The sequence below is a fragment of the Bos grunniens genome, chromosome 8 (genome assembly GCF_055505025.1).
Source record: "Bos grunniens cultivar Pamir isolate PY7600 chromosome 8, Bosgru_T2T1.0, whole genome shotgun sequence".
Taxonomy (NCBI): Eukaryota; Metazoa; Chordata; class Mammalia; order Artiodactyla; family Bovidae; genus Bos; species Bos grunniens.
Window position 1 is genome coordinate 59285486 of NC_141172.1, and position 11033 is coordinate 59296518.

At 46.1% G+C, this 11033-nt stretch overlaps 1 protein-coding gene across 7 annotated transcripts in view; it reads right to left on the reverse strand.

The window, feature by feature from the left end:
* Positions 1 to 3991, reverse strand: part of RNF38 (ring finger protein 38) — a 121822-nt gene extending 117831 nt beyond the window's left edge. For 2 of the 7 annotated variants that reach the window (XM_086415865.1, XM_086415864.1), the window contains exon 1: positions 3629 to 3991. In XM_086415865.1, coding sequence (XP_086271991.1) covers positions 3629 to 3875 — 247 coding nt within the window. In that variant the 5' untranslated portion in view covers positions 3876 to 3991. The remainder of the gene's footprint in view (positions 1 to 3628) is intronic. The other 5 variants (XM_086415860.1, XM_086415859.1, XM_086415863.1 and 2 more) reach the window with 3 other exon arrangements.
* Positions 3992 to 11033: the final 7042 nt, after the last annotated feature.

Sequence of the window (11033 nt, forward strand, 5' to 3'; positions counted from 1 at the left end):
AAATTTGGGAGAAAGGAAACTCTTCTGTCTAGAGCAATAATGAGTTGTTCCTAAAGCCCCTAATCTTTGACTACAGGTTCAAATAACTGAACTTCAAATGCACGTTCTAAGTTAAAACACTCAATCACTATCATCTACAGAGAAAGGCAAGATCACATACATTTACCTCTAGGGGCTTACTTTCTCCAATTTGCTAGTTTTCCTTCTCAGTCAGACACTATTTTGCCTCTACACTAACTATAAAACTATATATAGTGATACGTGTGGTTAAAGTTTGTAAAACCCGATAAAGAGCCCTAGTAGGTGGTGGACCTCTTGGATACCTGCATGAAAGTAAGAGGAATAGACAACCCAGATTATGAAGGGTTTAACATCCAATGGCTTCCAACCCTATCACTCTTTTATGCCCTGCAAAAGAGCTAAATATCTCATAGGTCCAAATTAGTCCCAGTCATGCAGGAGCAGCAACAGAAGGCAGTCCAGGGGACAGGCTGGGCAAAGCTGAGAACCACAGCCCAGAGTCAGAAGAAACCTAAGGCAGTGGTCTCAAACTCCAGTGTGCATCAGAATCTACAAGGGAACATGTTCAGAATCAGATTTCTGGGTCCCTCCCTACATCTGATGGATGAAAATGTCCTGGCACGCTCATATTTTGACAAAGCTCAAACTGCTGACCTAGGTCTACCAGAAAGTTTAGAAAGACTGGGAAATCCTCCACGTGCCTTATCAGCTGTTACGAAATAAAAGTCATCCATCACAAAACTAGGCTTTGCAGGTCAAAAAGGGGTGAGAAAAAGATCACCAGCCAGCATGTCTAACCGGCTGTGCAGGGCTGGAGCCTGCAGCCAGACTTTCATTATTATGGCACAAAACCCCTGTGCTATGTAAACAAGAAATTGTTTTGCATGTGAGAAATATTTCAAACATCTGAAAAAAATTTTAAATAACATAATGAATTTCCTTGTATCCTACATTAAAGATAAGCAAATCTTAATTTGCAATTGTCTGATTCAAATTTAATAACAAATACTAGATATAATTAAAGCCCTCTGTGTGTCCCTGTGTGTACTGACCAATTCCATTCCTCATCCATTCTTACGAGATAACCACTTCTCTGAATTTGGTGTTGCTACCATGAATGTTTTTATACTATTACTACATATGTACACACATACAGGGGACTTCCCAGATGGCTCAGTGATAAAGAATCTGCTTGCCAACGCAAAAGACACGGGTTCAATTCTTGGTTCGGGAAGATCCCCTGTAGGAGGACATGGCCACTCACTCCAGTATTCCTCCCATGAACAGAGCAGCCCGGCAGGCTGCAGTCCATGGGGTCGCAGAGTTGGACACGACTGAGCACACACAGACACAGAAAATATTACTGTGTATGTTTTCAGATTTTATGCAAGTGGAAACATTCTCTAATAACTCTTCTGTTACTTGCTGACCCACCCCATATTATGTTAAGATTCAACCATTTTAATGCATGCAGCTACAGTTTATTTTTCACAGTGCTATAATACTCAATTGTGTGGGACTATCTAATAATTTATGTATTTCCCTGTTGGTGGACATTTAAGCAGCAATGAACATTCTTGTACTTATTTTCTTGGACAAGTGTGCAAAGATTTCTTAAAGTATATACCCAGAAATGGGCATTTTAGGTAAATAAGTTTGTCTGCCCTCCTTCAACCAGACATCATGTTACTCTCCATGATGGCTGTATTTATTTACATTCCCACTAGCAGTATATAGATGATTCCCTCACAATCTCACTAATACTTGATTATCATAGCATTTAATTTTTGCTAATCTGATAAGTGTGAAATGGCATCTCAATGATGTTTCAATTTACATTTCCCTGATTTTAAGTTTTTGACAAGTAAATTTTCATGCTTTTATGTGTATCTGTCAAATAGGTTTTTCTCAGTTTTCTAAAAAAAAATGTAACCATCTTTTCTGAACCAGGGGAGCTGTTCCCAAAGAACCTTGCCAACAGCCACCACAACTGGAAAGCTGAGGTGCAGGACGGCAGCAAGAAAACAGCTGACTTAAACTAGGAATCATCCTGGACAAAGGGCCCTAATTAATGCATTTGCTAATTAGTCTTTCCCTTCTCTCTTTTGTCAAGCCTTACTTCCAAGACAATACTATAGGCCTGCCTTAGAAGCCGACAGAGAATGGGGGTGGGGAGCAGAACAGCTAAAACATTTATGTAAAAGTACTTACAACAGTCTTTATTCAAAGCAAATGAAGTGATTGCCTACCAATACCTATTACTCAACCCTGTAAGACACCATCCTCCTCTAACAGACTCCTTTCAAGCTCTATACCTTTGGCTCCCTCTCTGAAACAGTCCAATCTTTTTCTCGACACTAGACACTGCCTCCCTCCCTTCAGCAACCCTTTTATCTCCCTTCCCCCACAATGACAAAATACCCTCTCCTTTCCCCCATTCCACAGCTTCTATTTTCTCGCTCCACGGGACCCTCCTCTATCTTTGTCACCTCTAGAACCCCAAGTTCCTTTCCAGGATGTATCTCCAATAAAAACAACCCACTCGAAAGAGAAACGGGAATCCCAAGGGGTACACGGCCCTGTTCCATACCAGGCAGGCGGGTGTGACTAGTCCCGACCCTCTCACTTCCTTCCCCCTTTCATGCCCAGGACAGCTGTTCTTTCTCTGAGGGTTACCCAAGTGTGACAGGTCCAGACCACCAGGGAAAACCTCACTTGGTTTTTCTGTAGCAGAAACGCCTTTACGAGGGTCATATATACACTCGTTTGGGGCATGAACGAAACTCGGGCCGTTTCATGGAAAAGACACCTTACGAGCCTCTCCACAAAAGCAAGCAGGCCTCCCTCCTATTAACTCCAGCTGGACTGGTTTACTCTGTGCAGTGGTGGGGAAGGTGGCCTGGCAGAGACCAAATGGTCCCCGCGATTAGAAGTTTCCGAAGCTCTGACCCACTCACTCAAGAAAGCCCTCTTCCCCGAGAGCACCACCTCACAGGAGTCTCTCCTCCTGCGGATCCCCAAATCGACTCCCCAGCACAACACCAAGCCCCCAAATCCGCCGCCGCTCCGCCGTCCCAGCCCGCAACAGATGCTTCCTCCTAAACTAGCCCCAAAACGCCGGGTGGGCGTGCCTGGGGACGGGCCTAGCGCCCCCTCCTCCGCGATCAATCTCAGTTCTTCGGAGCTGGGGGCTCTTCCTCCTTCCAGCGCCCCCTACTCGGGGCCCGGGCCAGCCCAGAGTGGCCCTGGGTCCCAGCCAGGCTACGACTCTCGCCGGCTATGTGACCTTGGGCAAGTCACTTCCCCCAGTAAGCCTCAGTTTCCTCCTCCGCCCAGCGGAGACCTGGAGAGGTCCTGCCCTGCCCACTCTTGGGGGGGCGGGGGGAGGAAGGGGGCGGTTAGCAACTGGGTGGGAAAACGCTTTGTGAGCCGCTCGGCACAGCGAGGACGCAAGACTCCCAGGGGCTCCGGGGCCGGACAAACCTGACCCGGACAACGCTCCACCCCCTCCGTGGGGCCGGGCGGCTGGACCGCACGCCTCTGCCCACCCCCATCCCCGGGATCAACCCACGCCCCTCCCCGCCTGGCCCGCTCCTGGACCCCGTACCTGCTCCCGGGGCTCGGCCGCAGGCGCCGCCACCCTGGGCGCCCGGCCGGAGAGGCCCGTGGCCCGGAGGGCTGAGGCGGCCGGCGGCAGGGGGCTCGAGCCGGGGCGGCGGGGCGCGCAGGCGGCGCGGGGGCCCGAGCTCGGCGGGGCCCGGCCTGGGAGACGACGACTGAGGCTGGAAGTGCGCGGCGGCCGCGGCTGCTGAGGCGGCGGCGGCGGCGACCGCGGCGGCGGCGCTTCCGCTCATGGCGGGGCCGCGGGCAGCGGCTCCGGCTGCGACTCGACTCCGGCGCGGCAGGCACTGGCTGGGCCCCGGCCGGCAGCGGCAGTGGCGGTGGCGGCGACAGAGGCGGCTCCCGGAGGGGGAGGAGGAGGAGCCGGGAAGCGGCAGCGGCGGCGGAGGGGGCGGGGACGCGGAGGGGGGCGGGGACGCAGCGCCGCAGCAGCCAATGGGCGGCGGGCTCCTCCGCAGACCGAGGCTCCGGGGCTGGGCGGGCGGCGCCGTGGGGCATCCTCTGCCGCTGCCGCTCGCTGAGGCGGGGAGGCTGAGGGCCGCCTGCCGGTAGAGCCCAGCTTCGGGGTCTGCTCCGCCCCCGGTCCGCCTCCGAGGCGCGGCTGCGGGCCTCCGGGGCCTGGCCTCTAGCGACCCAGGCCCGGGTGCACCTGGGTTCCGTCGCGGCTGCCTCTGGCGCCGGCATTGGCTCCTGCGAGTTTGCCCGGGGCTTGGCCCGGGTAGCTGCTGCCCGCCAGCGCTCCCGCCCGCGGGCTCCCATTCCATGGGTTGTGCCGCCTTGGCCTCCTTCCTCCACCTCTTCCCACACTAGAGCACAGCCTCTTCTCCTCTCCCTCTCTTGGCTGTTTTCTCAAAGTTTTTCCTTTTCAGACACTTAGGACAGAAACTCTCCCTTCTCTTCTTGGGCTGTATCTCAGTGATGAATCAATCCCTGCGGACCCAGAGAGGGTAACAGACGCAGAAACGAAACGGCTGGAGGTGTGCTGCCTTCTTTGAATCTAGAGACCCATCTTGAATTATGAGCAGAAGCCAAAAATCTGGCTCAGCCCTGGCCCCTCGCCCCTTTTCTGACTTTCTCTTCCTCTTTCCTACTTTATACGCCCTTGTTGTTAAAAGACTTGCAGGAAGCTATCCAACTCGGCTGGGCCTAGTCTCAAAAGAAGGAGAGGCTGTGCGGTGCAGAAAGGCTTTTGAGTTGTGCTGAGAGCTTTTTTTATTAGAGAAGAATTCCGCAGATTCATGCCCCTTTGCTCCCTCCTCTTCTTGGATGTGATGTTAGTTACTGAACCCATTTTCCTTTCATGTTTCTCTGACTCTCATATCAAAGCCATAGGGGAGCAAAATAATCTCAGTCATGTACTAGGAGTGCCTCTAAGTACAGCCATGTGGGTGAGGGTGCAACTAAACTGCTGAATAGATCATTTCTGTATTGTCCTCGGCCTTTCCTCACATGCAGCCACCAACTGGGGACTGAGCAGGGAGAGAGAGAGCTGCAAGTTGACAAGGCACAGTGCTACAGTGGCGGCTGGCTGGGTGAAAGAAGTGCAGATGAATCTTTGGCAACAGGCATTTCGAATTCCACCCTAACACTTAATGAAGTGTGTGATCTTTTCATTTATACAATCATGACCAATGCTAAACTCTAAAGACCTAACGATAAAAATACAGTCCAGGCCTTTAAAGAGTCTACAGTCTCCTTGGAGGTTGATGAGACACATTCTTAGAAGTAAAGAATGTAAGGATGAGTAGGAGTTTACCAGGTGGAGCAGATTGGAGGAAAGTGGACTGGGAAGATGTTAAAGTTACAATTAGCTAAAGGACCTAGTATTATCTGAATCCCACCCTTAACTTTCTGGTCATAGAGGAGGCAGGTAACATATTACTAGCTGGGTTTGGTCCCAATGTCTACTGTAGAATGCCCGTAAGCTATTGCATTCTTATCTTTTTTTTTTTTTTTAATAGTTTTTTTTTTTTTAATGTACTTATTTGGCTGCATCAGGTCTCAGTTATTGCACGTGGGATCTTTGGATCTTTCGTTGTGCCACATGGACTCTCTAGTTGTGAAGTGGGGGCTCAGTGATTGTGGCACCTGGGCTTAGTAGTTGCAAGGCACGTGGGATCTTAGTTACCCAGTCGGGGAACTGATTCTTAGCCAATGGACCTCCAGGGAAGGCCCTCTTATCACCTTTGATAGATCTCAAAGCCTTGCATGAAATTAGGCCTATTTCCACTACAAAGTCCAAGCTCCAGTTGCAACTCTTACAACTTCAGTTGGTCAAATGTTTTGTACACTACCCTAGAACAAAAAATGCAGGAAAGCAGTTTAACCCAGTAATCAAAGGCGCCAATTGAGGCTTCATTGCAGGCCAGGAAGAAACAAGGGAGAGGGCCAGGCTAGGTCCTGGGCCTCCTCATCTTGCCAGTTAAGGGATGCAAAAGAGAGAATGGATGACATCCATGTGTTCTGTGACCTTTATCTCTGAAAATTTCTGTCCTCCAGCAATGACCGGGAAAGGAGATGAGTATGATGTATTCAGGAAACCACAAGTTTAATAGGGCTGGAACACAGCCTGGGTGGAGAGTTGAGAGAGAGATCAGACAAGAGAATTAACAGGAGACCAGAAGACCATAAAAAATCTTGAGTGCATCTGAACTTAACCCAAGTAACTAAAGAGCACTATTGAAGGGTTTAGTGAGAGTGACATGGTCAGATTCAATTTTGGAAAGACTCTGGCTGCTGTGTAGAAAATAGGTTGGAAGGGAATAAGAAGAGAGGTGATAAAACCAACTAAAAAGTTATTGTATCAGACAAAAGATGAAAGTGACCCAAACTGAGGCAGAGATGATAGGAATAGAGAGATATTAAGGTGGTAACGGAGAAGGCAATGGCAACCCACTTCAGTACTCTTGCCTGGAAAATTCCATGGGCGAAGGAGCCTGGTAGGCTGCTGTCCATGGGGTCGCTAAGAGTCGGACACGACTGAGCGACTTCACTTTCACTTTTCACTTTCATGCATTGGAGAAGGCAATGGCAACCCACTCCAGTGTTCTTGCCTGGAGAATCCCAGGGACGGGGGAGCCTGGTGGGCTGCTGTCTATCGGGTCGCACAGAGTCGGACACGACTGAAGCAACTTAGCAATAGCAACAGCAAAGGTGGTAAATTCACCAAGACATAGATAGCTGTTGAAAAAAGTGAAAGACAATCAAAGATGACAGAGATTTTTGGCTTGGGCAACTGGGTGAGAGTGGTGCCATTCCTGAAGGTGGGGAATCCTGAATTGGGAACAGAGAACTATATCTTGGTTAAATCAGTTTATTTTTCTAACCCTCACTCTCCTATTCATATAAGGCAGAAGAGCTGAGGAAATTATCTAAACTCACTACTATTACTAAAGTCCTTCTAAGATTGGTACCCAGAGACTTACAAAGAGAGGCAAGATAGCAGAATTGCCCTTTTCACTTTTTATTTCCATTTTGGTTTATTATGGTAAAAAATATATATATATATGTAACTTTATCATTTTAATAATTTTCAGGTGTATAATTCAGTAGCATTAGCTACTATTAATATCTTAGTTTGAGCTGCCATTACAAAATACCACAGGCTCAGGGCTTCCGTGGTGATCCAGTGGTTAAGAATCCACTTGGAATATGAGGGACACCAGTTCGGTCCCTGGTCCAGGATCACACATGCCTCAGAGCAACTAAGTCCATGAGCCAAAAGTACTGGAGTCCGTGCACCTAGATCTCATGCTCTGCAACAAGAGAAGCCACCACAATGAGAAGCCCAAGCACCGCAACGAAGAGTAGCCCTACTGCCCGCAACTGGAGAAAGCCCAAATGCAGCAACGAAGATCCATCATGGCCAAGAACTAACTAAATAAATCCTCTTTAAAAATCCTTTAAAAATACCATAGACTGGTGGTTTAAACACAAGAAACTTATTTTCTCACAATTCTGGAGGCTAAACATCCATGATCAACATGCCATCATGGTCAGTTTCTGGTGAGAGCTCCCTTCCTAGCTTGTAGATGGCTGACTTCCCACTGTGTCTTTACATAGTGGGGAGAGAAAGAGAGCAAACTCCCTGTTGTCCCTTGTTGTTGTTGTTATTGGTCAGTCGCTCAGTCATGTCCAACTCTTTGCAACCCCATGGACTGTAGCCCACCAGGTCCCTCTGTCCGTGGGATTTCCCAGGCAAGAATACTGGAGTGGGTTGCCATTTCCTCCTCCAGGGGATCTTCCCAACCTAGGGATTGAACCTGCACCTCCTGCATTGGCAGGCGGATTCTTTTATTATTATTATTTTAATTGAAGGATAATTGCTTTACAGAATTTTGTTGTTTTCTGTCAAACATCAAGATGAATCAGCCAAAGGTGTACATATGTCTCCTCCTTCTTGAACCTCCCTCCCATCTCCCTCCCCATCCCACCCCTCTAGGTTGATACAAAGCCCCTGTTTGAGTTCCCTGAGTCACAAAGCAAATTCCCATTGGCTATTTCTTTTACATGTGGTAATATAAGTTTCCATGTTACTGTCTCCATACATCTCACCCTCTCCTCCACGCACCACCCCCTCCCAACCGCCTGACCCTGTGTCCATGAGTCTGTTCTCTGTGTCTATTTCTCCATTGCTGACAGGCAGACTCTTTACTGCTGAGCCACCAGGGAAGCCCCTGTATCCCTTTTTATAAGGGCATTAATCTCATCTTGAGGGTCCTACCTTCAAGACCTCAAAACCTAAAATCTCCCCAAGGCCCCATCTACAAATGCTATAACATTGGGAGGTTAAGGCTTCAATATATGAATGGGGGAATGCATAATTCAGTTCATAGCAACTACATTCACAATATTTTTCAAACATCACCACCATCCATTTCCAGAACTTTTCCATCATCCCAAACAGGATCTCTGCATCCATTAAACAGTAACTCTCCAATTCTCCCTTCCCCCAGTCCCTGCTACCTCTATTCTACTTTCTGTCTCTATGAATTTATCTATTCTAAATACCTCATACAATATTTGTCCTTTGGGGTCTGGTTTATTTCACTTAGTGTAATGTTTCACAGTTAAACCCTGCTATAGGATGTATCAGAATTTCATTTCTTTTTAAAGCTTAATAATACTGTATTGTATGTATACATCACATTTTCTTTATCCATTCATCCATTAGTGGATATTTATGTTGCTTTCACCTTTGGCTATTGTGAATAATATTGCTATGAACATTGATGTACAAGTATTTGCTTGAGTCCCTACTTTCCATTCTGTTGAATTCCACATTAGAGTGGAATTGCTGCATCATACGGTAATTCTATATTTAACTCTTTGAGGAACCACCAAACTGTTTTCTACAGTGGCTACAACATTTTACATTCCCATCAGCCATGCACAAAGTTTCCAATTTCTCTACATCCTCATCGACACTTGTTATTTTCCATTTTTTCTTTCTTATATTAGCCTAGCCATCCTAATGGATGTGAAGTGGTATCTCATTGTGGTTTTGATTTGAATTTCCCATTTCACTTTCAAGGCCACCATGTCTATTACTTGTATTTGTTTTCCAACTTGGTTTGCAAAAGTTTGGGGTGGGGATATCAACAGAGGAGGGAGATGGTAAGAAAATAATGAAAGAGTTATTTCCTGGAAATTATAGACTTCTAATAGTACGTAAAACAAAGAGAAGAGCAAGACAGCCTTGGCTACAATGCAGAATAACACCCTGCAGCCTTAGCAGCTGAAGGATTCCAGATGAATGACAGTGACAGTCATAACCACAGCCAGTAAAGGCAGTGGAAATAGCAATACCAAGTGGAAAGGGCTGGAGCATGAGATGATGAATTTAAACACGAATACCACATGACTATACATGTTCACAGACACATGACAAACACCTGCGAAACACCTCTGAGGTTGCCCTGAAGCACTGGGGATGTGTATTGCAAGGTATGGGCGAGGGCAAAAGAATACATGTCGAGTATTTTTCTCACTGTTATAACACTAATATGCGTTAGTTTCTATTTCCTTAGGCTAGATTTCTAAAAGTAGAATTGCTAGGTCAATGTTTTTAAAATTTTACTTTCCAGAATGATTGTAGTGGCAATTTGTCTATATAGTCTTTTATTTATTTTTACTTAAATGGAGGGGGTTGACTCAATCCTCTTCCTCACTTGCAAAGCCTCTCACATTGCTTTATTTAGTTATTATTCTCTTTTTTCCATATTTTCCAATCTCATCCCCCTTTCTCACCATAGGAAATCGTTCCAGTCTGTCTAGTGTACATCCTTTTGTCTGAAGATGTCTATTTGTAGTGTGTATCATTGTTTTAGACACATATGTTTTTTCCTTATATAAGTAATAGTGTAATTTTTTTCTTTTTTTTTTCTTCCTTGCAGTAACATGTTTTTATGATCTAGTCTACTGCTTATAATTACTGCATTATACTCCATCCACCACATTTTGCCCATAATTTCAGTTATGGGCATGCAAATTATCTCCCAACTCCCCACAACCAAAAACAATACTGCTATGAATATCTTCATATTTTCCTTCCATGCGTGCTCAGTCATGTCTGACTGTTTGTGACCCCATGGACTGTAGTCCACCAGGCTCCTCTGTCCATGGGATTCTCCAGGCAAGAATAATGGACTGGGTTGCCATTTCCTCCTCCAGGGGATCTTCCCGACCCAGGATTTGAACCCACGTCTCCTGCGTCTCCTGCATCTCCTGTGTCCACTGCACTGGCAGACTGATTCTTTACCACTGAGCCACCTGATACCTATATGAATATCGTTACGTGCCATTATTGGGACCTGTGAGAATTTGGGAGGTATTACATATTCAGTAGCAGAATTGAATATTTTATAGTTTTTTTCTCCTTTATATACCTTTGATTTTCATTTTTTGATTATTGATAAATTGTGCATGTGTGTGTGTGTTTTTAACCACTGTGTACTTCCAGGAGTTTTCTTACCACATCCTTAGCCCTACCCTCCATTGCTTCTTTGAAGGCTAATTTACTTTGTAATTGATTGTAACACATTGAATAAATGTGATACGTGAGTCCACACATGAATTCATAATGATACTCAAAGAGAGAAGGAGAGAAAAGAGAAAAACATTCATTTGCCACCAATGGAAATACTATAACACCAACTCCTTTGTCAGGAAATTGATAATTAAAGAGAAGGAATGAAGCATTTAATCTGCCTTTTTTTGGAAGAAATTAGGCTCAGTCCCAATTGATGAGGGAAAACTTCTTTATAGAACAATGTCAACTAATAAATGTAGGACTGATAAAATTAGAAAATCACCATTTTGCAATCTCCAATAAGATAATTGATTCGGGCAAGGATCATCAGTGAATGTGAAACTATTAGAAAAAGGAAAAA